General features: G+C 40.6%; 1 protein-coding gene across 2 annotated transcripts; it reads right to left on the bottom strand.

The window, feature by feature from the left end:
* Positions 1–1,265: 1,265 nt before the first annotated feature.
* acbd6 (acyl-CoA binding domain containing 6) lies at positions 1,266–26,054 on the bottom strand. Of its 2 annotated transcripts, XM_017407406.2 has the most exons (8): positions 25,590–26,054; positions 25,310–25,374; positions 24,788–24,884; positions 22,528–22,604; positions 19,275–19,380; positions 16,661–16,750; positions 4,013–4,043; positions 1,266–2,113 (listed from the first exon to the last, which is right to left on the bottom strand). In XM_017407406.2, exons 1-8 carry the CDS (start codon positions 25,866–25,868, stop codon positions 1,959–1,961), a joined length of 900 nt encoding a protein of 299 aa, XP_017262895.1. In that variant the 5' UTR covers positions 25,869–26,054; the 3' UTR covers positions 1,266–1,958. The 2 variants fall into 2 exon arrangements, with proteins under 2 accessions (XP_017262895.1, XP_037830029.1); XM_037974101.1 differs by lacking the exons at positions 1,266–2,113; positions 4,013–4,043; positions 16,661–16,750 and adding an exon at positions 16,766–18,777.

Below are 26,054 nucleotides of genomic sequence, written 5' to 3'. Positions count from 1 at the left end.
CAAAAGGTTGCCTGTGAACCCATGGAGGGTTCCTTCTCAAAATTCATAAGCAGAAATGCATAAATCTTTTACTGAGGTTGAAGAACATTTGGATGAACTTCCCAAACACAGAAAATGATGCTTTCAGAAAGAGTGAGCACTCTAAGTTCTCTTGTCCTTTTTGGGGAGCAGAGGGTATGCAGAAATAGACTTTTTATTCTGTGAGCACACCTTGAATTTAAAACCAGCACTGTAAACCAGCTACCGGGACAAGAACTGAATCTGAAGCTATGCCCAGGGTGATGACTACAATTTAGTTCAATTGGGTTTATTTATATAGCGACAGTTCACAACTAAAGTCATCTCAGAATGCTACACAAAAGGTAAACAAGTCCAGTTCAAATGCAATATTACAAACTCCTATTCAATCCAGGTATATCCCAGGTGGATCACCTGCTTCTGTGCCAGAACGGAGTGACTGTCGGGCTCCAGTCAGACATGCTGAGAACATTATCTAATGGTTGGTGCCAAAGCAGATTTCCAGTGAAACAGAACAGAGTGGTGGTGGTGGTGGTGGGGTTGAGGACAAGGACAGAGGGAAAGTGTGTTAGATAGTAAAGGATTACGTTTAGTCTCCTCCACTGTGTAGAAAATCTGCTCTGGGATCTTTATGAATGTGTAGTTAAGAATCCGGGTCAAGGTTTAGGATGTTTTCAACAGTTGGAATGTGAGCATTTGAGCCGAGGCTAGACGGCAACCAAAGCAGATTTAGATGCTGAACATGTGTTGGTTATTTTTGGAGAGCCTCCAAATCTCTCTTATGTGACATCATCGCTCAGAGGCAGAGCTGTATATACAGTATGGTGTGTGTGTGTGTGTTGATGAACTGGTTAAGCTGCAGGTTGCTTAAGCATTTGTATTACAACAATAGATTGAATCATGCATGTTTCAAATATTTGGAATGCTTCAGCTCTCACAGCCTCATGAGGACCTATTCATCTTCGACAAAATCCTTTTAATTTTACCACCATCTATTCACACCATCAGCCTGGTGTGGTCTCTTTATACTCCCACCATGGCAGATAGCAAAACGTGTGTAAAAGCCAGTGCAACAAGGATGCTGCTCATAAAAAAATACAAAAAAACTCTAAAAAGCGAATGTATTTTAATAACTTTCATATTTTGTTCAGGACTTTGATGCATGATTGTAATAAAGTATATATTTTTATGATACGCTTTTCATTTTTGCTACAGTTCTGAACAAATAAGACAAAGCCAGACACAGCTTCACTTCACTGAAGACTTTATTGATGATATATGTGGAATGATTAAAGCATTTCTTGTTATGTAACAACTGAACCATGAAGAAATGGTCAGAGAGGACTGGCCAAGAGGGAGCTGAAAGGTAATCCTCCTGGTTATATTGAGCAGTCTTATGATCACGATAAAATCTGGTATACTGTCAACTTCCTGAAACTGCAAACTGTTTACAGAAGAAGGTCAGAATACCAGCTTTTGATTCCTTAAGTGATGAAAATTTGATAAAACTAGATACCTTACTGCACTGAATCAAAATTCCTCTTGCTAGAAGGTTGTTAAAATGTAGTCCAGCTGTTTGCTTTTCTACATTACCAACAAAGATCCTTCTTTGACACAAAAAAGAGGAGGGACAGTTTCATCAGTATAACAAAATCTTACTTATTTAAACATTTCTCAGAACTACAGTGTAGATATAAAAAAACACACATGCAACCTCCTTTGACTCATTAAATTAGATGATTAATGTTAAACAAAAGCTACACTTTTGAACTCAAAATCACCTCATAAACTATGAAATAAAAGCAAAACAAAACTGGATTTCTGATCTACAAACTGAAGAATTTTTTTTTTTCCCCAGGAAGGAGGAAGGATGGAGAAAGCTGGACCAATGAGTGGAGCAGAAACGGGCCGAGGCTTGGGCGGAGGTACGGGCGCTTGGTCTAGCCTTTCGGAGCGGTGTACTGGCGCAGAAGCGAGGAGATGGCGCTGGACTCGGTGACCTCCTCGGGAAGAGAGCCCTCCATGTCTTTGATAAACGGGTCAGCGCCGGCGTTGAGGAGAAGCTCTACGATGTCTGCGAACTCACATGCTGACGCTAAGAAGCAAGGAGGAGGCAATGTAGCAGACAGAAAACAGGGGAAAGACAGAAAGCAGTTATATTTATACTAACTTTGAACAAAACACTTAAGATGACTGTAAGAAATTAGTTAATTTACTGAATTAAATTAGTTAATTTCTTTCAGACTCTGTCGAAGTGTACTGTTCATTACAAGAAAAACTGATAAACACTGAAGAGAATGTAAGCATCATTTAAAATCTCACTCAAATTCTTCTGAACATTTCAGAGATGATAACATGGCCTCTTTTATTCATAACAAACTGTTTTGGTAAACTCTGACTGAATGAGTGTGGGGGTGAAAGAAGTACTTCAGTTTATTTCAGGCTGTAATGACAGAGTGTACCTGATCCGAGTAAATTTGCTTGATATCTTTCCTTTACATATGGTGGTTTAATACAGTATGTACAGTTGTGCAGTTAATGAAAAGCCCATCTGCAGGCCCGGTGCTGACACCGGTCTGGACCTGAGCTTCCCTCAAACACTTCATTTCTGCCCCACTGGCAATTTGTGCCCTGCTAAAAGGGTCTCTTCTTTCTCTCCCTTTTGGAGCAGAGTAAAAGGGGTTGGAGGGGTGGAGGGGGGGAGGCTTGCACTTTCTTAACCCAGTTAGTGGGTCCCTTCATCCCTGATGCACCTCCAGTCCCCCCCACCCCCCATCTCCTCTCCTCCTCTCTTGTTGTGAGTGCTCCTCCCTGTCGGCATCAATCGGTAGCTCCTTTTAAAACGTGGACTTTGTGCTGTGCCATGTCCGCTGATGTCAGCAGCTGCACTGATTGACAGCCGGGCCTTTTAACCTACAGCACAAAGGTGGCTGGCGAGCTGGCAGGAGCGCAAGTGCACGGGATGTGATGATACATCGAAATGCATGTGAGTGTGCAGGCGAATTCGTGTGCACGCTCAAGCTGTGTACACGAATGGTAAGAGGTCTGTGTGTGAAGTATAAAAAGCTACAAGTATCTCTAATCTTTCAGCCAATTCAAACTAAGAAAGCTTTTTTTTTTTTTTTTTTTCGCTCTGCTTGCAGACCTTCTCTTGTTGCTCCAAACAGTATTTTATTTAGCCTGCTGTGGTGTGTGCGCGTGCCGGGTGTCTCGCCTGGGCCTTGAGCTGTAAAAAGTGGCCGGCCCTCGGGGGAGCAGTAGAGGAGGAGAACAATTTATGGTGAGCAGTAAACCCTCAATTAATCACTTGCCAGCCAGTGTGGCCCTGTGCAAAGAGAGGTAGGAATGAATTTTCATTCTCTGCTATTTGTCTCTTTGAGTTCATCGCTTATGTTTATTAGTCATCTTTTTATACCCTCATCCTCAGGGCTTCCTCTGATGAGCGCATATATGTGTGTGTTTGTGAGTGTGTGCAGCTCTCCGGTAGGTGATGCAACATGCCCACTCCAACACCACCAAACTGGGGGACAGGTGGTGTAATCGCACATACACACATATACACTCACACAAAGGCTCAGAGGACATGAGAACCGCCCCTCGGGGACATGTGTGCTGGGGCACGAGAGGGTCAGGGGAGTCTGAGGACCACGGCTGATTTCCTCTGGGAGGTCTGGCGATTATTACACACACAGAGGAAGGCACAAGTACACGTACATACCAAAAGACGCATGCATATATGCGCCGAGAGGATAAAGCAAAAAAAAAAAAAAATCCCTTAGATATGGGGAAAAAAAACATCTCCGGAAAATTAAGATGAGCAATGAAGAGGAGAGAGTTGGAGGAAAAGATGATAAATTTGGTACAAATGGAGGCAAAGAGTGGGTGTGTACAGAAAACAAGCTGCTGTAAATAAAAAGAAGATGCATGCAGATAATATACTGATGACAGAGTACAATTTTTGAAGTGCTGAGATGAATATTAGAGGCCTTCTTACCATAATGTAGCGCCGTCTGTCCTTCATTATCCTGTAAAAGGCAAAACAAGTGTTTGCTTCAGCAGAACTGTGACTGAGGAAGGATAAAGCACTCCAGAGAGAGCAAATTCAGAGAATAAATTCAAGAATACATATTGCATACATTTAGCATGAGGGAAGCTGTAAATTACTTCACTCAAACTTCTGGAGAGGGAAACTGGCATCTATTAGAATACCAATTAACTGCTTCCATCTGGACAAAGAGTGTCGTGTTTTTATTGTACCGAAGGGGTATTATGAGAAGATGAGATATTGATTTGAAAGACATGTGACCTGGAAACCAAACCTTTCAACTTGCAGCTGACATCCGATTGGTTTAAAACAACAAGTTGTAGTTGTAGTTCATTGTTTTGGACTTTAAATGAGTTTAAAAATGGTTAAATTGGTGACATTTTCAGTTATCGGTACATCATGTGAGAGATACAGCAGTCAACACATATGTGGCATTATTCTCTTTAATTATTGCCCACCCGAAGGCAAAGGGGTGATAATGTTTTTGCCTGTATCTGTTTGTTATTCATGTGTCATGGTAGCAGCTGTAGGAGCAAGCAGGTGTAGAAAAAGGATGGATGGATACAGCTTTTTATGGAAAGATAAGAAAGAAAAAAACAGTGTTACCTGACCCCTGCTACTGTATGAAAATATGCTGCACAACTAAACAAGACGGTGAGGCCGTTTAACATTTTGATCGAAATGGAAACAAATTACTTTTTTTAAAATGATTCTGATTGCATTTAGGAACTCCACTGCTTCTGTCAGAAGTCAAGAGGTCAAACTCCAAATAAAGGATATATGACAAAAACTTTCTGTGCCTGTTTGAACATATTTAAACCTCAAACATGAACAGGAAAATATTATGTAAACCAGAATAAGAGTATGGCATCCTGATGTGTTTTAATACACTTTAATCTGTGTATTCCTGTGCTCCACTGAACTAGGCTGTATTAGAATTTGTAAATGCAGACAACACCTTTAGGGTGAAAAATGAGGAAAAAAAAAAGAGCCTTATAAAAACCTGACACTAAACATCGGAAACAATGAGGCAGACTTAATGTCACAGGGTGACCAAAGACACTGAAGTGGTCTTTTCTGTGCACGAGCGTGTGTGCATGAGGCTTTGTGTCCCAAGAACAGTACAAATGATACTTGGGGTCAAAGGTTCAACAGTGGAGTTATAACTCTTGTAAGAAGTGCTGGACTGGGGACAGGCATGAGGAAATATGTGTGTGCGCAGGTATAATAAGACAGAATATATGACAGGCATCATCAACAGCAGATTCAGTTCTTAATCACCACTCCTGGCTGCCTTTGCACCTCGTAACAATGACAAACGGATCAAACTGTTTCCTCTGGTCTGAGAACAGGAGAACCCGTTGAGCAGAGTACAAAGGTTTGAAATTCTCAGGGACAGATTAAAAACCTGGAGGTGCTCTGACATTTCCTGCTATCCTGTAAAATGTCACTGCGGTAGAAATACTACGAACCCCTAAAACTGCTGTGGTGAAATTATTCATTAGTCTTGAGACCTTCGCCCTTTTAACAGCAGACCCTTGTGCACATTTCAGTTTTGCTACTTCTTCCAAGTCCTTTCTTGACTTTAATGCTCCTCTTTTTGTGCCTTTTGACTATTTGTTCATCTACGTTCTCTCCTCTCCCCTTTAATTCCAACATCCACCTTTCTCACTCTTTGCCTTTAAGTCTCAGTCTCTTGACTCTTCAATCCCTCATTTCCTTCCCTCCTCTTTTTTTTTCTCTCCTCTCTGCCTGGACCCAGTGCAGAGTGATCCTATTGTTGTGTTTCTCCTCGTCTCTCAGGGGCAGCACTTCAGGGACCTGCTGATTGGATTAGAGCTTTCTATTCCCTCCGGGTGGATCGCAGAGCACAGATGCAAATCGCCACCAGCGTGGAAAGCAGAGCAGTGGTTCACTGAAGACAACAATGCTGTCTGTCTGCAGGTCAAATCACAACCTGTGACGTTCTGCAGATATTTTCTCAGCTTCAAACAGTTAGATTTATAAGTATAACAGTGAGCATAGCAGCCATAAAATAGGCAAATTTAGATACATATAACAAGACTGTTATAAATGTAAAGCAGGGAGAAAAGGTCAACTTAAAGTCAGCACAGATGGAGACCCTTGTGCTCAAAGAAAACAGTTTTATTTCAACTTTGTGGGGTTTTAAAACCTAATCTGCAGCCAGCACTGGTCTGCAGTCTGTTGGGCAACAAGAATACACTCAAAGCAACTTCCCAAGACAATACACAAACAAAATATCAGTTCTAATATATATGTATTTTTAAAGAAAATGAGAAACATTAAGGATTGATGTGGGTACTTGAGAAGTACTTCAGTGCATGGCGCTGCATGTGTGCACTTTTGTTCATGTGGGGGTCAGGGCCTGTCCTCTCACCGTACCCTAATGCCCCTGGATGCAAGACGGAAGCTTGATGAAATCACAGGAAATTGGATTGTCTTCCATTTGCTTTGGAGCCGGCCTGTAGGAGACACTCCTGGAGCTAATATCACCTCCTCCTACTACCCTGTCTCTGGTGCACCCCGCTCCCATCTCGTTACGGACGCACGTTATACCAAACCTCTACTTTTAAATGTCACCCAAACTTTCTCCTCGCGGTGTAGAAATGCTGGGCTGGATGTCAGCAGAGTACTCAATAAAAAAGCTGCTCGCACAATTCCAGCAGGAAATCTGGCTCAGTGTGGTACGGTATCACTGTAATAAGGTGAAGCAATGTGCTTTGGAGGGACCTCACAGGGACTGATCTATCAGGGTTTTTTTCTGAAGCCACACTAGAAGCCTTGACTGAATGATGTGTCCTTCAGTTTATACACCAAGAATAACATAAGAGGAAAACTACAGCTGAGGGACATCAGCTCCATGGTGAGAATCAAACACATGAAGCATATTAACACACATCCAAGTAAACAAGGCAGGAAGGCTTCTCAACACTGTGATGGTATGAATCTAAGTTGCTCGACTTGCAGTCTATGACCATTCAGCAGGTTTCATCATCGTTCAGTAAACATAATGTGTCGCACATTATAGTTACAGTCACCATCATTAGATGCTTGTTGCAGGGTGTGACTTACAGTGGACCTAAAGGTGGTATCTCACTGGGCTGTGATTAGAATCCAGAATCTTGAGGTTCTCAGTTTCCTCGCGTGACTCGCGGAGGCATGCAGTCCTGTCACTTGACTTTTGGACATGTTCAAAAAATGGTGCAACAAATTTTCTTTCGACATAGTCACAGAGTTGTTGTGGACGTCCCTAACCTGCCTAAAGACCTCTAGATGAAAAACTAGGTTGCTTTTAGAATTAGGGTTATTTAGCAAAACTAAATTAAATATATGTATATCTTTGCTTTACCCAGAAGTATTAATTACTATGATTGTATGCTGAAACAGCAGAAACGTCCCAAACTGCAGTTCATTCAGTGTCCGCTGGAAAACTTACTACTGTAATTTCCTCTAAAGCTCTCTTTTCTCAGCTCATTTTTCTGAGTCTCAGTAAACTTTCTCTGGCTTTTCTTCCTCTCTTCCCTTCCCCGCCTCCTCCTTTTTTCCTCCTGCTGTCCCTGACAGCAACATTAAACAAGTGGGGAAAAATGAACAAGCAATTATGATTGATGATCAATGCATGCAGCAGCTGCTGACTTTTATAATGACAGTGGTCGGGGGGAGGGAGACGGAGTGAGGATGAATGTGAGTGTAGGGTGGATGAGGGGGGGAATCAATAGGGGACTGGGATCATTGGTATGCAGATTCCAGCAGATAGGCTTATGATGAGAAGGTGCCATTAATCAGAAAACAGAGCGCAGATCAGATGGGAGAGATGATGATCCTCCTTCAGTTGATCACAAATCTAACCAGAGCAGATACTATGAAATCAGAATTATGGATCAGACTTCCTGCATGACTTAAAAGTATCGGTTTTCATTTTGCATCCTACTTTTCCGAGGCAAAGACCTGCTTGAAGTAGCTGCAGCAGCTGCAGCAGTGTTATATTGTTGTCGCTCTAAAGGCAAAAAAAGTGAAGTATTAATTTAACAAACACAAAAATGGCTATAACTCAGCTGTGCAGATATTTAGTTGAAAGTTGGTGTGACAGCAGCTGGGGTGTCCTCCCCATCACATACTCCGAGCACTAACAGATCGGGTGAGATCTTCATTTAAAACTTTGCCATGCAAGGCGGTGAGGAATATGCATTCCTTCACAAAATGCTAGTGTCACTGATGATTCATCAAAAACATAATAATCTGAATAATTTCTGCCATGGCTGCAAGAAAGTTTGCTTCTGTAACATGTGATCTGCAAATAGTGTCAGAAACATCAAGCTTTGGAGACAAAAGGAGAAATCAGTACCGGTTTAGAGATAGGAGATCAAACTCTTACAATGTATACAATATATTTTTTTATTATTAAATAGTGCCAAAGAATGTAAAGACAATATGAAGTGCATGCTACAAAGGTTGGAAAATTAGCCAAAAAAGAAAAAATGACATACATTGTTACAAACTGACATTGTATTTGGGAATAAAATGTCAGATGGATGGATGCGCATGAGTTTGCCCTTTGTTTGCTTTACATTCCTCGGTGTGTGTCTGAAAGGACCCCCCCCCCCTTTTAAAAGGATCTACAGACTGGGGCCAGCTGTAATTGAGTTTAGGTATTCTCTCTGAGCAGGGAGAAGTAACTTCACCACTCAGCGTGAGAGCGCTGCCACCCACGGTCACATAAGCCTGACACCAAACTCTCTGCCCTTCACACCTGCTGGGAGTGTCCTTCTGGTCTGAGGAGTTCCTTCTTCCTCTTCTTGTGCATGTTGGATCACAATTTAGAGGAGTAAACCCTGAAAATCTCACTGCAGCCCCAAACAACCTTTATAAGATAAAAGACAACAAGAGATCCTAACATCAGAATTTTGTTTTTGCCTTCTTCAGTCCTACTAGACAAAAGGAAGCCCTGTTTTATTTTTTTCCCCCTACATACCTCTCCTCCACATACATCTCCCTCCTCCCCATCTCTCTGAGCTTGCTTATTCTTGTGGGACACCTTAGCCTCCATTAAAGCCATCAAAGGAGGAGGATACGGTTAAGGCTCAGAATTAACATCACCAGAGGCCCTGCCTGTCCTCCTGCGGCTCATCGATGATGTTTAAAAAGAAATATATGAAATAAATAAATACATAAAAGAGTGTAATATGAAAATCAATGCCAGCAGTGGGGGCTGTGGCTGAGGCATTTGGAGTGAGGGACTCATAAAGCTGAGTACTGCAGGAGACTGATGGAAGGCAAAACACTTACTTTGTTTATTCTCTCCCCTCAGCCCCCGTCCCCTCCCCTCGCTGTCTGAATCCAGCTCTCACTCCCTCACTCTCCGCCTCCCCCTCTGTCTGAAACAGTCGAGGACAGCTTTAATGCTCCCGACAATTTATGTGGATGGTTAAGAACGATGGAAATCAAATAGTTGAGTGTAGGCAAGGACCAGAGAGTGGCCAATAAGAAAGAAACAACAGCTGATGATGGCAAAGAGGACCGTTACCTGCTGGAATGGCTCTTTAGGCTGCACCATTACCGTCAAGTTGCCGGCCCTTTTCTGAGTGCTCATATTATAGATTCATAACTGTTTCTGTGTCTGATAGGCCCTTTTAACACAGCATGGCAACAGCTTACATTTCACCGAGTCCGACTAATGTGCAGCAAGCACTAAATATGACTCTCATAAGAAAAGCTTAGAGTGACTTGTAAAATATGAAAGGCTGTGTGAGAAGAGTACTGTGCCTTTTATGTGTGATCTTTTACAGAGGTATGTGTTGGTTTCATGTCTGAGTGGAAACACTTCTTTGTTTTAAGCTTTCTAGGCAGAAGTCGTTTATCAAACAGATACAGTGTAACTCGATGAGCAACAAATGTAAACGTTTAAACATGGAACAGAAACTATGCAGCTAAAGGTCTCTTTCACGCTGGTTAATATTAACTAGACCATTTGAAAATGATGGTGGATTGTGGGAAATCTGCAGTTTGCTGAAGATCAGGAGGAGAAGCCAGAAGTCTGACTGAAAAGGCTTTGAGAGATATGAGACCAAACATCATTTCTGCTTTAAACGAGGAGAGTTAAAAAGAAGCAAAACACACAGCTCCAGTATAAACGGCTCATCCTTTTAGTATAATATGATACAATGGTGAGGCAGTTAATACTGATGAATTGATGAACATTAATTATATTAGAAACTTCTTAAACTTCTTTTAGGTTTGCCCTTGATTTGCATTTTATTATAAAATGAAGGAGACAAAAACTCAAACAGGGATAATTTTATTGGTTAAATCAAACTGTTGGTCCTAATTTAATAAAAATGTTGAAGAAGTTCATGTGAGAAAATCCACCAACTTTACCAACTTTTCAGACTAAGATTCCTTTAAACTGATGTGAATTACTGATCGACAAGGATAAAAGAAAATGTTTAGATGCAAATGAGTAATCTTGGATTATTTCATTAATGTGACACTAATCAGACAAATGAAAAAAAACAGCTTTTTTTAAATAAACAAGCCACATTTAATTTTATAGTGTCTTGTGATTTTCTTTCTTTTTAAGATTTGCAACCCTTCCTAATAAATGTTGAGACAGTGAAGAGTTTATCATTTTGTTGAGCTGGGAATACACAATCATTTAAAATATTCTTGTCTCGTTTTATTGAGTTTTCTTTATCTAGTTTTAAATCTTGTGTAAAGTCTGGTAATATGCAGAAACATATAAGTGTTGTTGACAAATTTTCCAGACTAAAAAAGAAAAAAAGTACAACAAATTGAGTGATATGTTGCCTCTCATGTGTTAAAACCATCTGGTTGGGTATTATATCCCCAAACTCCTCCATCTGAGTGTATTTCCCAGTTTTTACTTTGTTGCATTCAAGACATTTTTTAGATTTTTGGGCTGCTACAGTTTTAGAGAGGCTCTGTCAGCACCATCCAACCATCACATGAAGGTTAAAACATTTATAAAAAATGTAATAATTCTTTCACATTACTGCCTGCTCTCTTTTATTATACTACAAAACCATTTAGGTTTTGTTGCAGAATGGAGAGGTGTAAAACTGCCAGTTTTCGTCTTTGGAATATAATGACTACTTTGTCATGTTTTATTTCTTTACTTTTACTTTTTTAAGCAAACAAAGTGATGCCATGGTTGCTGTGCCTGCAAACAGTAACAGCTTTGACTGCCTTTAAAAAGTATTGGAGCAACAAGAATGGATGACATTCTGCTGTACGTTATGATGAAGTATCAGCTTTGAAAGTATGTTATGATTAAATAAGCACCAAAGCTGCAGATATCATGACAGTCTTGCAGATAATGTAACAACTATTTTCTGTTTTTTGAAGGCATTTATTGTTTGATAGTGCTAAAATCACTGCGCAACTCTAATTTCATAGAACTAAGAATCAATCATTGTCACTAATGTTGTCAAAAATGGCCTACACAGGGATTTAAAAGGAACAAACACTGCAGCAAAACCTGCGTCGAGGTATTGCTCGCCCTTACAAGGGTACATTTACATCTTTGTTTACTCTGCTTTGTTGCCCCCTCCCTCTGATTTTGCTTTTCACCTTTTTTTCTTTGGAATTTTCAGTAGATTTCAGCTGCTTCTGTTCCCACCTTGCTGCCTTTTCTTTCTTAATGACCCTTTACATTTGAGAAGATGGGTTGCGCTCACACTCACACAGGCACGCACACACAATTATGACGAATCTTGCTGGATATTTGTTATGACTGGGCTGACTGAGCCATTAGTTATAGGAGGCAGTGCTGGGAAAGGGGAGGGATACAAATGTGTAATAATGCCTCAACCATAGAATTTCAATCAGCCACCATGTGTGTGTGTGTGTGTGTGTGTGTGTGTGTGTGTGTGTGTGTGTATATGTGTGGTTTGGCCCATTTGATCACACAAGTAGTTGACACCAGTGTAGAGGACACAGATGAGGATTCAGTGTTCTTTGTTTGCTACAAAAGATGGAGCTCATCTGCAGGAGTTTTCTCCTTTTTCCCCCTAAAACTTGCAACTTGAGTATAAAATTCAAAAAATATTGACGCAGCTTTACTTCACTTTTTAAAAAAAACATGCAAACACATGTTTAAGTTTTGCTTAATTTCACTTATGTGTCAATTTATAGTCAATATCTCTACACTTGGTTGAAGTGTCGCCTTTTTTGTGTTCGCTAAGCTTGACTAGTGTGGCGGCCATCTTGAATTAGGTTGATTGCAAAAGTTAATCAGTTGTAGACGTACACCCAATTAATTAAGTTTCATTAAAATCTGTTCACTGGTATCAGAATATTTTGCTAACACAACAGAGAAACAAACACACGCACACAGACAATTACATTATCTCCTGCCTTTTGCCTTTCAGTGGAGGGTAATAAAAAGAATTACAAATAATAACAAATCAGACACGGTCACCCAGAGCTGTTCCTCCATTTCATACCTGAGCAACCAAAAATACACAGGGGGAATAAAGCAGCCAAAAAAGGTGAGAGAACTTAAGACTTTCATGGTTAAAGTCGTGAAAGCCTATCTCAGCGACCAATCAAATACCTGAACTGTCCAGTTGTCTGTAAAGGGTTCAAGTGCGCTGTGTGTACATGAGACCTGTTGTGTACTCTTTAGTCACCAGTTGTAGGCCACCCAGTCAGATATTTATTACTATTGATCTAGCTGGTCCTGGCTGGAGACTTTTGTTTGGCCGACTTGAGGCTCTGACCTCAATTAAGTTATGAATTTCTATCTGATAGACTGAGAGTGCTTGGGGCCTGCCGTGGCCGAGCTACCACGCTGGGTTAATTAGAATTAGCGGTGCTATGAGACGCTCTCCCCGCCTCATGGATCATGTTGTTTTAATACAAAGTAGGGACAAAGGCAGGGGGTGTATGTGGGGTGGGGGGGAGAGTGATGAGGAGCGGGTAAAGAGGGACAGAAACGCAAAATAAAAAGCAGCGAGTTGAGTAAAAAGCATGTGATACACAGACTTCTTTTCTTTTCTCCCATCGCCTCCTCTTTCGTCAGACATTAATGTTTCTGTCCTTCCTTCCGGGCATTGTGTTCGTGTTAGGTTAACCTGTCTCTCACCTGTCCACCCTCTTTGTCAACCTAATCCTGCCTCGATCACATAACCTCTTAGTAATCACAGACTAACTCGGACATTGTCAAAGTGTACTCTGGACAATTCCTGGTCTTTGTTGTTGTCCTTCTGCACCAAAGCCAAACCTTTCTAACAGCACTTCCCCTGAACAGACGCACTCTATCTGTAAATCTGGAAAACATGAAGGTAAGGTTAGAGGAGGATTTGGGACTTCCACCTGAAAAACAAAAGTAGTGTGTGGGAACTGAATGTTATCTGCAGATCAGGGATTACAGCACCTGGGCAGAGATGACCACCAAGAGACCACACAAACACACATATTCTTTTAGAGGACACTCCATTGACACAATTCCACCATAAGTGTATATCTAACTCCAACTCTTACCCCAAATGTACTTTAACCTAAATGTAATCTTTGATCTAACCTTAAATCAAGTCTCAACTAAAAAAACAAACGTTGCACTAAAGGAGAACACAATTTGGTTCCAATTTTTGCAGATTTCCTCCCAGAAATTAGTGTCTTACGCAGTTTTGACGCCTACTCTGAAAAAAGAAAAACACCTTGTTCCTTAAAATTAAATTTCTTTCAGTGTCGTATAATACAGCTACAATTGTTGCATGTCTGTTCTCCTAACTGAGATCGTTCTGACTGCCATCTACTGCAGGGAAAATAATGACTAAATAACCTGAAAGCTCCTCTCTGGTTATTTAGTTTAATCCAAGAGGCGATCTTTTCAGTGGCCAGCAGTGTTTTGTCCATGAATATAATCTTTCACAATGTCTGACACTGTGACCAGTTTAAAGTTATTGAGATTTATACAATATTTTTGCTAAAACCTTGACATAAAGTTGATCAAATTAAATGTAACTTTACTGATTTTGGAGCAGAATTGAAAACAAAGAAATTGCACAATCCCCAAAACAAATGTACTGTTATTTCTGACATCACGTTGAAGAAATTAAATGTAAATCATACAAAAATAGCTCTTGTTTATATAAGCATATTTCAGTCATTATCAAAGAATATTTACAATCATGTAAATTATTATAATTAGATCAAACTTACAAAAGAGTAATTACTGATGAAACTTGTGCTGATCAGATCAAGTAAGAAACCAAAAAAAATGAGTCATGCTGGTGTGTTTCTCATTCTACAATAATGTGTTCACATATACTGTAGCACCAAAAAGTGGGTCTAAAATTTAAAATCTACTTTGTACTATTTTATTAAATTAGGTTTTATTGTCATCTTTCCTGCAGTTGGTGCTGCCTGCCCCACTTTCTCTGCTCTGGAAGTATTAGCTGAGGGTGACGGGGTGAAGAGGAGGAGGAGGTTTAATGTGCCGTACCGACACCAGGACCTGAGCTACAGTTGGCAGGTGGTAGATCTGTGATCTGTGTATTCAAACACACGCACAGCTACCTATTGTGGTCCCTTGATCCTGGATTAACTATCAAACGAGCCCTTAATGCTGGTTACCAGGGTTTGGGAACAATTCACTAAAACAATCAGTTGATTACTTTCCAACGATTTTCCTCCTCTGCCAAGCAAATAATAATACTTTTTGTTTTAACTCTTAAGCCCCCCCATCCCCTTTTTAATCAACAAATTAAGCATAAATCATGTTTGATCTTTATTTATTGGTTGCTCAGCAGTTGGTAGAGGTCAGGAGAGATTACTGGTCGCTCTAATAGCCTGCAAACAAGCCAAACATTCCTCTGTTCCTCTCATGAACAACCTCACATTCTCTGTGTTTCATGTCAGAGGCTTTGGGCCAAAGGACAAAATAATAAAACTGTGTGTAAAAGTTTTATCTGGGCCAGTATAACAAATGATTCCCTTCTTTTCATCCTTCACTCCTCTCCTCTTTGACTTGCCTCAACTTAAAGGATGTTCACACACATTCTAATGAGAGGCATATTGTTCTGTAAGCTTTACATAGTGAGATAATTTGGCATTGTGACAGAGTGGTATGATTTAGCTGACTGTATTTTTCCCTCAGCCACCTCATAAATCTGCTCCCGGCTACTCTGAAGCTGAGGTCCGGTTTCTTTAATATTCAGTCTCCTCCACTGCCGACTTCCTCTGTCACCTGAGAGGCCGGCAGGTGGAAAAGGCTCCGATGACCTGAATTCATGAATGGAGCTAACGCCTTTGCGCCGACTGGCGACAAAATCCCACCTCCTAAAACATCTGTTGACGTTTTCCATCTGAAGTGTGCACAAAAAGGCCAGTTTTGTGACAAAAAGGATCATTTCTGTACCTGAAGATGCAGAAGAAACCTACAAGTGCAGATTAGGAGGTTAGGAGGTTAATCACCTCAGCTAATCAAAATTAGCCTGCACAAAAATGACTATAACTTAGTCGGTTTTACAGATATTAAGCAAAAAGTTGGTGTGGTAGTAGCTGACAGTCACACAGAACCCATACTCCAAGCACTAGAAGATTATACAAAATCACATAAGAAATCACAATATTGAATGAAAATGAGAATAATGTTATTTTCAAGGTTTGCCCAAACCAGCTATAACATATGATGATCTCAGTCTGCTGGATGATATGGATTTCTTTAAGGAATGCTAGGCCTTTAATTATTACCTGCAAAGATTTATATTTCCTGTGTTTATCCCTGAGAAGTCTTGGCACATGTTAGCATTAATTTATATTCTAATGACTGTAAATGTGCTACATAAAAAAAGAACAAAAGCTCCTTCTATACATCCGGCCAACTTTACTGTCATTATCCTGATATGACTGTAAATCATCAGTGAATTGTTTTGTAGTTATCCTACTGTTAAGTCCCCACCCCCCACCCCCCGCGAGCGTTCAAAACAAAAGGGGGCCACGCGTGACCACAAAAGAGAAAGTCATTTGTGAAATGTCCTGATTATGTGGGTTGTGCAACATAAAACAATTTGCCTGATTACTTCCAATTGATTTGTCCTCACAGTTAAGACCTCACTGAGCAGCCTGGTGAGCTGTGCACCGTGCCATGCCGCCGGGCAGGGAAAGAGAGGAGTAATTTCTCCGATGTGCAGCTGAGCCAGCTTACAGCCTAAGCTAAAGCCTGCTGGATGCTGCTAAACCTCAGAGAGTCTAAACACAAGGCGAGCTACCAGCTAACTCTGTCTGAAAAGCTCTGAGGGATTTATGTGTGGCACAAAGTGAATTAATGGTGACCTTCTGAAAGGGATGGAGAGGATGGAACGACAGAAAGAAACAGTGACGCTGGAGATGTTAGGTTTCCCCACCTGAGCTTTTGCTCATAGCTGTGTTTCAGGAATTACTTTCCCATCATCTCCACCCAAACACCATCTTGTACGAACATTCATCCACAGCCGCAGCGTTAAGTAGTGACTTCACCTAAACGAATAGGTATAAAACCAGCAAATCTGCTCAAGCTTTAGTCTGAGCAGGAGATGTTCAGAAAGGGCACAGATAAGGAGAAGTGCTGCTCACCTGACTGTTGATGTCTGCTTTGTGCTGCAGTAAGAGAGACACCAGCTCCTTGTGTCCTCTGTCACAGGCCCAGTGTAGGAGAGCGCGGCCCTGCCAACACAAGCAGACTTTACTGTAAACTCAAAAACACGAAAGGACCACTTGACAAGAAAACACACTATGAACGACACACTTAACATAAAGGGCACAAGTCTCACTTTTCCCCTCAACTAAAACCTATGCATATAAAAGATTAATTTAGTTTTAAGCTGTTAAAATTGAACATTATCATACAGAAGTGTGATGAGATATGTGGACTTCTGTCTGTGTCTGTGTGTGTACACCAGATTTTTGTTACTTTTTTAAGTCCTTTTCTGGTATTATCACCTACCTTGTCATGCCCAGTAGTGTCCTAATTTGGTGAAACAGTGGAGGGTTTAGGGCTAAAGTGTGATGGTTAAGGTCTAGGTTAGGCTACAGAAATGAACTGAAGTCAATACAAGATCCTAATAAGGACAAAAATTCAAACTTGTGTGTGTGTGTCCATGTGTGTTGACTGAAACAGACAAACTGCAGAATCTTGCACACATTCTTTAAAAGTCTAACTGATGGGACAGTGTGCACACACACACACACAGAGACACACACACCCATGCACACACACACAATCCTTTCCTCAGGTCTAAGAACCTTATTCTAATAAAGCCACACAAGCTCATTTTTCAGTGAGGCCAATTAGGTAAAGCAAACTCTCCAGGTCCACCTCTGTTGCTTAAATCATATTGATCACCAAGGCTGCATGGTAAAATGGGTACTTATGAGTCAGGCCAGAATACAAATAAGTAAGCTGCTGCCCCCGTCGTTCTGTTTCAGGTGTTCTGCTGCTGACTGCAGGTCATCTTTTTACTGCACACCAGCTGTTTCCAACAGGATACTGTTCAGCTCAGTAATATCTAAACTTTTGGACTACTGCAGGGATAATGAATGTGTCATAAAGGACTCAGTCACAATAAACTGGACTAAAAAGTGCCTTGTCAGACCATAGCTGATCACGTTTCCTCTAAAGTAAGGTAAAAAAAAAACAAAAGAAATTATTTTGTTGTCAGCACTGTGTGCCTCAGTAACAACAAAAAACACATTTATCTTACAGCAACAAGTGGGACAAATTCCAAAATTCCACTTTTCTACATAAAACTATTAGATGTTAATGGATTTGGTAAAGAACAGAGCAAGTAAAAAAAAAAAAAAACATATCCTGCCTGGTAAGCATACAGACAGGTGTAGCAAAACATGAAGTTTAGTCATTTACACCTAATCAGGAAAAAAATTGACTTTTGAAAAGGTTTAAAATAATTTAAAAAACAAAAAGATCAAAATCTTACATAAAAACCTGAAGGCCAAATTTAAAAAACATCTTGAAAATCTTTGTACAAGTTACAAAGCAGGTTATTTTTCTTGTAATCTGATCATCAGTGTGAAAGTATAACCTGGTTTTGTTGTCAAGTAAAAATGCCCAAATGAAAAGTTTAAACTCTCAATTGTAAAATGCTATAGTGAATAAGTAAATTAGCTAATTATGTCAAACCCTTGCAAACCAGAGCCTATTATGATAGAGTTAACTGAACTATTAAATCTATTATTTTATAGATTGTTTTAAACTACATCTCAAACAATAAATGCACTTTTCAAACACATTTCATATTATAAAGGCTCAAAACCAAAGAAAGAATAATTCTGATTTATTTGTGTGACTGAATCAGCTGTTATCCTGAACAGAACTATGTATAAAAATAATATTGTATAGTTTTGGCTCCCTCGTTTTTTCCCCTGCTTTCTGTTAAAAAAGGTAGACTAATGTTAATGATGTAAAAGAAATTAGTAACATCTGGATATAGATGATTTAGAGGAGACAGTGGCTTGTATAATAAAAGGCTAAAGACAGGAAAGGATAAGTTTATCAGCAATTTCATGTGCTGAAAATCTAACGCACACTTTGACTTTAAAGACAGATGATGATTTGGTTGCAGTCCTGCAGAATAAGGGCATCTTTCTGACTGTCTCTTTGAACTGCAGAAGCAGGTCAGGCTTCCTGCTGATGTGAAACTTCTCCGCTGCCCTCTGCTGTTCAGCACGCAAAGCTACAGGACAAAAGAAGACGTTAACAATGGCTGTGAGCAGACAAAGCCTGCTCAGCAGAGACTGCTCAGCCATCTGGCCTTTGACTGTGAACTCAGTGGCTGACTGCCTGTTTATTGTGAAGGGTGGCTGTGATGAAAAAAAAAGGCAAGGAGCCATTTGGCCTGGCTGATAATGAATCAAAGGCAGAAGAATAGATTTCAGGGTCAATCCAGAAAGCACCTCACTATGATAGTTTCTGCAGTTTTACACATTTCCTTCCTAACCAATGGTTCATGTGTATGTGTGACTACAGGAATCAAGATGTAACAACTGCAAGAGATGCATAATCTTTGCATTTGTTTTCTCCTGCTCTCCAGTAGCCGAGCATCTGATCCAGATGCATCAGTGGTAACAATAAGTCAACATAATCCTGGTAATATTCCAATAAAATAAGCCTATTTATAGCAGCTCTCACAGTCAAACCACTACATCTATTACATATTTCTTGGCACTGTACCTCTTCATCTTTAGTATTGACATCCACCTTCTGGGAGCTGATGGCTTTCCTGACGTTTTCAATGTTATTTTCTCTGCAGTAGTCAAAGATGTTCTTATCTTCTTCCCTGAAAGCAACACAGAAGGAAAAAAAGCAGAGTCATTTCTTAGATAAGTAACTATGAACCCATAAAGACCGGCTGCACTCTAAAAGGAACGTTCGTATAAAGCATCAGGTCTTCGTGAGTTAAAGGCCTAAGATGACTTTGCATTGCTTGCTTTGATTTCCTAGAATGGTTTGATCATTTTCTGCTGCTCATGCTTGGCAACAGAAGACATAAACAAAGTTATCTTCTCAGGTAAAAAAAGCATCTAAAACACTTTCTTTCACGATTTAACAGGTGTTTTAACTTCCTCGTGAGTGTGCACGTCATGCAAACATCATATTACGTGTAATGATATGAATATTCAGTGATCCTACACATAAATAACAGTTCCTCTCCATCTGATACCAGAGGAGAAGTCACACGTGCCACATCCCTCTGGGACAGTGGCACGCACCACACACACACAGCGGCACCATCCCACCTCTAATTATATCTCTGTGTCTCTAATCACCTCCTGGCATTGGGGACAGAGCTGAGTGCTGTGGGGGAGTGCGGTGATGGTAGGAGAGAAGCTGAACGAGGAGGGGGATAGAAGGGCCAAAATCTCATTTAGAGCTTTACGCCTTCCCCTCCCTTTTACCCATCCCAGCCATTCAGATTAATTGAATTTAGTGCTCTATTGTCTGAAAGATACCCCACATACCTGACGCTTCTACTACTCCCACGCAGTCACACAGTCATCCCTAAAGCCTAACCCCACGGCTTTTGCCTGTAAAGATCCATTAGCCTACTGCAGGGGGCCTCACAGATCATAGAAAACACGGCTGGTTTCAGGAACAGGAGCCGCTGCTAACTGTGCCTCCATCAAAACTAAAGGTTCAGCTCAGCCTGAACAATCTACAGCACCAGTCCTTCGATAACACGGTGAAATCATGACTTCGACTCAATGACATGTTGGGAATGTGATACTGACAGAGATACAGAAAGGCAGGGATATTAGTTTGGATGTGCACTTTATTTAACACAGCTAGTGGTCAGATTTAATCAAGAACAACAGAATCCCTCTCTGTCAGTCTGTTAGAGATCTGTTTTTCAACACAGGTCTCCACAGCAAAAAGATAAACTAAAAATCACATCTAAAGGAGAAAAAACTTTTACTTCATTCTGACAGTGGTTCACAAAGTTTCATCTGCAGCCTCTTCGTTATTAGTACTCTGTTGATCACTTTCTTCAGCTTTTCACATACTTGTTCTCTCTCTCCCACTTATTTTTTCCTTTCTTCACTTTCCCCTCCATCCTCTCATCAGCTCTTTGTGAAATATGAATACCTCATTATGCTTTTATCACGGCAAGGTTATGTATGAGCACATTCATTTACATACCCCTGATTACTGCGGCTATGTTTATTCATGAGACCCAACGCTGAACCACACCCACTTCCTTGTCTGATGGCCACTGTGACCCCAAGTGTGCCTGATGTGCAGCTGCCATCCGTCTCCCCTGGCAACTAATCAATAAGCCAGGTCATCAGTCTTTCATTGATGGTCAGACAGGGCTGGCATGACGGATGCATGACACGTATGTGAATGACGAGCTAAAACACACTCTCTTACCAGCACAAACACAGAAATAAGCTCAGAAATAGAGGTGTACACAACCAGAAATTGTTGTGATGATTGTTTGCAACACAAGGAGAGCACCCAAGAATCCACAAGCTATAAACAAACAAATGATTAATGTGGGACCTATAAATGACAGCGCTGCAAAGCATGCTGGGAAGGTCACAGGCTACTCTGTCATCACCTGAAGCACTACGGATTTTGTGTTTGTTTCTGTTGTATGTGTGTGTAAGAACACGTATGTGTGTCCAGTCTGGTGTACTGGCAGATATGTCCTTCATCCATCAGGCCTAACTGGTCACAGTGGTGGAGAATACTCATCTACCTGGCCTGAGCTTCACTGATCAACAACACGGCCGCACCATCCATCAAACACACACCCACACAATCTCTCATCGCGTTTTTCTGCAGGACCCTCATCGAGGTTTTCAACAAGGCTGAGCTCTGAGGAAGTACAGAAAACAATGAGAGCTTAAATCACTGCTTTGGCTTCCAGCAACAAGCTCAGGATACAAAGCCTCTGGTGTTTTTTTCCAACATCTGTCCTCGAGGTGGTGAGCGAATCACAAATGTAGCCTTCAAAAAAACCTCCAATATCTCACGCTGATCAGCTCCGTAGCCCAGGAATATTGCTAATCAATCGTGTTTTTGTCAATACACGCTCCACAAACACAAAGAGAGGTTGAGTGAGCAGCGCAATTAAATCCGTCTGGTTAACAGGTGCTTAGCTGTTTAATATGGAGCGTGTTTATGTGCGAGAAAGAGAAAATTGAAATGCAGCAGAGCAGTGAGTTTATCACTTCTGGTATGTTATGCATGGCTTCGGATGATAATCGCGGAGATGCATAGTGTAAAGTGCATGCTTATATGTGCACAGGTGTGCGTTTGTGTCATGTTAATGTCTTCCATGTGACTGGGCCCCCTCCCCCCCAACCCTCGGGGTTATCGCTGCTACTGGATGTCACCAAGGGGAACAGAGTTCTGGGAAGCCTGCTGGATCCGCCTCGCTCTGCTGTGCCTGGCGTGTCTTCATCGCCTCCCACCTGTTTAATTGTGTAATTAAAAAAGGGGAGACTCTGGACGCTTCTTACCGGGAATGTGCATACTAATCACGTACAGCCATTTAGGAAGAAAACCTGCAGGATTCACACGTCCCATTTTCATCTCCAAAACGCTCTTTTTGCATTGAAATGAAGATGGGGGGTTTCTAAGCTTGAGTAAGTCTGCCAGGCAAGAGTAAATGGAAAATGTATGTCATTAACATAAATCAGAACTGTGTGACATTTCCAGACCTTAGCTTCAGCTACAGACTGTTGAATGGAAGCAAATAAAGCAAAAAGCAGTGGTGAGCAGACTTGGACTGAGTTGACCTGAGCAGTAAATGTTAGCTGATTCACAACTGGTGCTAAAAGCTGAGTCTGCTCCGGCTCAACTAAGAACTAGGAAGTACTGTCAGAAAATACCAAGCATTGCAAGCATTTTCCTGCCAAATCGATGAAACGGACGAGTTCTTGTGTGTGGCTGCTTGTGTGTGTTCTGATAGAAATACCGTATCATTTCCTCCTGGTAAAGAGAGCTGACTGCTGCTCCTCCAAAACCTGTTCTTCTTTCTGCTCCTCGTCTTTCCTGTGAGAACAATACACTATTCAGAAAGCATAGCCCATTTTACACACCGTTAATAGTTACATTTGACATTTACAGATAGAAAAACTGCAGTTCACCAACCTACTGTGGCTTGGATCAGCAGCTTATGTCTCTATCCTCTATGCCATAGAGTCTATGGACAGAGGTTTTGACCTCATGCTTTTCTATAGACCCATTACAATAGAGTTAAGCCCATCTATTCACCACAAATAGCTCTACCTATAGCCTCTCACTTACAGTTATCTAATGCATGTTAATTTCTAAATGTACAATTTTGTAAATAAATACATAAAACTCCCTTGGGAGCATGACCTCATTCCTAATAAGTAACAAAAACGAATACAAACAAGTTAAAACATATTGCCCCTTAATTTGTGACTCTTGTTAATGCTCAGTGTTTTTCATAAAACTCCACATTAAATTCAGCTCAACAAAGACTTTAATACCCAGACTATTCTTTTCTATGCCGCCCCAACTCACAAAAGAACCTGCACAAATCTGATTTCAGAAAACGGGGAGAGTGGGGTGAGCAGAGCAAGAGGAGCAAAACAACTGTGCGTGCACTTTTGAGACAAACTAATTCACTTCAGAAACTCAGAATATTCGCTGATGCACTGGCCCTGCTCCTCTGCACTATAATGCAATATAAAGCCAGTGTCTGCTCAACAATTGAGAGGGGAACAGAGGTCAAATTGTGGCTATTATTCTCTCTCCTGCTTCTCTGTCTATGCACTCCGACTTACACCATTTAACCGTGCTTCCAGAAGAATAGCTGCTGCCATGCTATGACGCTTTGTTAACACTAATGCAATCAGGTTCTTTTTTTTCTTTTTCTTTTTTTGGGGGGGCATGGGGGGTGGGGGATGATATGTGCATTTGCTGGACTGTACCCTGTTATTGAGCAACTGTGAGGCAGAGTCAGCAAGTTATTTCTCCACAGAATGGCCAAAAGAGAAATGTGTCAGACAATGTCACAATTGAAGAAGAGGAGTTTAAAAACAGGAAAGATTAAGTATAGAAAAGTGGTGATGGGTTAAAGAAAAAAAAAAAGGGCAAGAAGAGACTGATATGTAGTGCACAGTGAAAAGAAAAAACAATGGGAGTGTGATGATACACAATCAGAAATCACAAGGAACATTTTAAGTATTTCTTTGGGGTTTTTATTTGTTGTTTTGTTTCGTTTCCAAGGATAAACAACTTGAGCTCATCTCTTTAGAGAGTGTTTTTCTGAATTTTAGTCCATTACTCATTTTATATATAACAAAACATAAATGAATCCTGCTTGAATCTCTGCTTTGTTTAGTGATAAAACATTCAGGAAATCGTCATTTTAAAAAAAACATTGAGTCTTTAGTGCAATAAGTTTCCTGAAAATTAATTGTTTCAAGTAGTTTATTATTAACTCCTTCCAATATGGTTCTTTCCTAATATTTCATCATATTCTGGGCTTTATTTCTGCAAGCACTCATGAATAAACATATCAGGGTTACAAGGTATATTGTTGTTGTTGTTAGAACGAAATGTGCATTGTGTGGCCTCAAAGGACAACCTGTTCACGGCAGCACGACTCTCCAGACACAGTTGAATAACATGACGCAGGAGTGCAAAGTCACACACAAAATGGAAGTTGCGTTGTAACAGTTTTATACGCCAGAAAGTCAATGAATGAAGAAAACAAATACAAAAAAATCTAGTTTTTTGTGCTTTTTGTATACAAAAAACATAAAACTCAAAAAGCTGGGAAGACAATAACAATGCAACACTGACACCTACTGGTAAAAACACTGCACTGCATCCATCTGCTGAAGCAATGACTAATGTTTGTATGTTTGACATCCTTTCATGTTACTGTGGACCACAGAGTGATCAGGTGACTCTGAGTTGCAGCATGAAAGGGACTTATCATTTAGCATCGTTGGTATCAGGTGAAGAAGATGTCAAAAGCAAAAAAGCAGGCTTTTTTTTAGATAGACAGTATTATTAGGTTAAAAGAACAGTCCTCAGTTAAGTGTCATCAAATGTGACAAACCAGACAGACATGAAGAGAGGGAATATAAAGCTCACACAAAAATCATATTAAATATGTCCAAATATCTTCATGAGTTAGAATGACTTATTTTGAATTTTAAAACAAGCACTGATCTTTCAGAAATGCTTCTTTTTACCTTTGTGCTGCCTTCAGGGTCTAATACGTTCACACAGGAAATGTACTCTCGCATTGCCTGCTCCGCGTCCATGTCCCCAAGCTGCTTCCAGGCTTGCCTGTCAGAATATCACAAGTTTGATCACAATCCTCTTCAGCTGCATATCAGGTGTGGACAACTTTAAATGTGCTTTCTGCTTCAATAAAAATTTATTAAAGTGGTAGAAAATTATAGCTCTACATTAGCATGCTTATCTAAACACTACAAATTCAAAATTCCCATAAAAAAGTTCTTATTAAATATCAAACTGGAGTTTATTTGTTACACCAAATGTCATAAATGGGCTTCAGTTGATATTTCCTGGGGATGTATTTCTTTACTTTTTAAAATCTATATCGTTTCTATTTTTATTTTTACATGGAAGGACTCAATCTTTGGTACATTTTCTCTCTCTGGCATACCCCAAAAAGACCGGCCATTGTATGCTATATTCCAGTAATATTAACAGGTTGTTTAATAGCCAGAAAAATTAAGGCAACATACCATTTTCTCTGGCCTTCAAAATCAAAAAAGCCAGGCTTTGATGTATTGCATTTTCCCACTTTGACCTGTTGTTAAAGAGAAAAATAATTAGTGATTTAAATGAGACATGGTGACGATTAAAAAAAACAAAGATGGAGAAAGGATATAGTGTGGTTGTTGTCTTATCTGAAGTTGCATGGTGTGTGGTTGTTGTCTTATCTGAAGTTACATGGTGTTAAAAAATGAATCAGAGCCTCGCATCCTTTGTCCTTTGAATTGATATTGCTTGCAACACACTGACCTGTTTATAGCGGGCATACAGGTACAGCAGCTGGTCCCTGCTGGCCGTCTGAATCAAATCTCTAACACGGTCGGCTGCAGACTCAAACTCCCTCTCCAGCTCATCTCCCTCCAATTGATCCCCCATATCCATGGCGCTACAGTCAAATTTACTCAACCCCAAGTCCGAGTCCGAATCCGAGCCAGCTCCACCGAGAGGCTCGCCTGTGTCGGGCCGGGCTGGATCCGTACCGGAGCCCGTCGCAGTGTCCGGAGAGGACGACGGCGAACCAGAGGCCATTGTTATTGTTTACAACGAACCGTCTCTCACCACGACAACCGTAATTCCCCTGCTGTAAAGCGAAAAAATAGTAGTGATCAGATGTATGTTTATAAAGTGCTTCCGACGTGATTTCGTTTTTAATCCGATATCGATGACATTCCGTGAAAGTCGGACTTGTTTCTACAGTTAGTCCGTCTCTGGTAC

The sequence above is a fragment of the Kryptolebias marmoratus genome, linkage group LG24 (genome assembly GCF_001649575.2).
Source record: "Kryptolebias marmoratus isolate JLee-2015 linkage group LG24, ASM164957v2, whole genome shotgun sequence".
NCBI lineage: Eukaryota > Metazoa > Chordata > Actinopteri > Cyprinodontiformes > Rivulidae > Kryptolebias > Kryptolebias marmoratus.
This window is presented reverse-complemented; position numbering and strand designations above follow the sequence as displayed.

Bases quoted from the DNA above. Each gene is read 5' to 3' on its own strand.
- acbd6 (XM_037974101.1), bottom strand. From the start codon at position 25,868: ATGGCCTCTGGTTCGCCGTCGTCCTCTCCGGACACTGCGACGGGCTCC. The intron at 22,605-24,787 runs GTAAAAAGAAGC...TTGTTCTCACAG, and splicing joins ACCCTGAAGGCAGCACAAAG to GAAAGACGAGGAGCAGAAAG. The intron at 19,381-22,527 runs GTATTTCTATCA...TGTTGCTTTCAG, and splicing joins TACCAGGAGGAAATGATACG to GGAAGAAGATAAGAACATCT.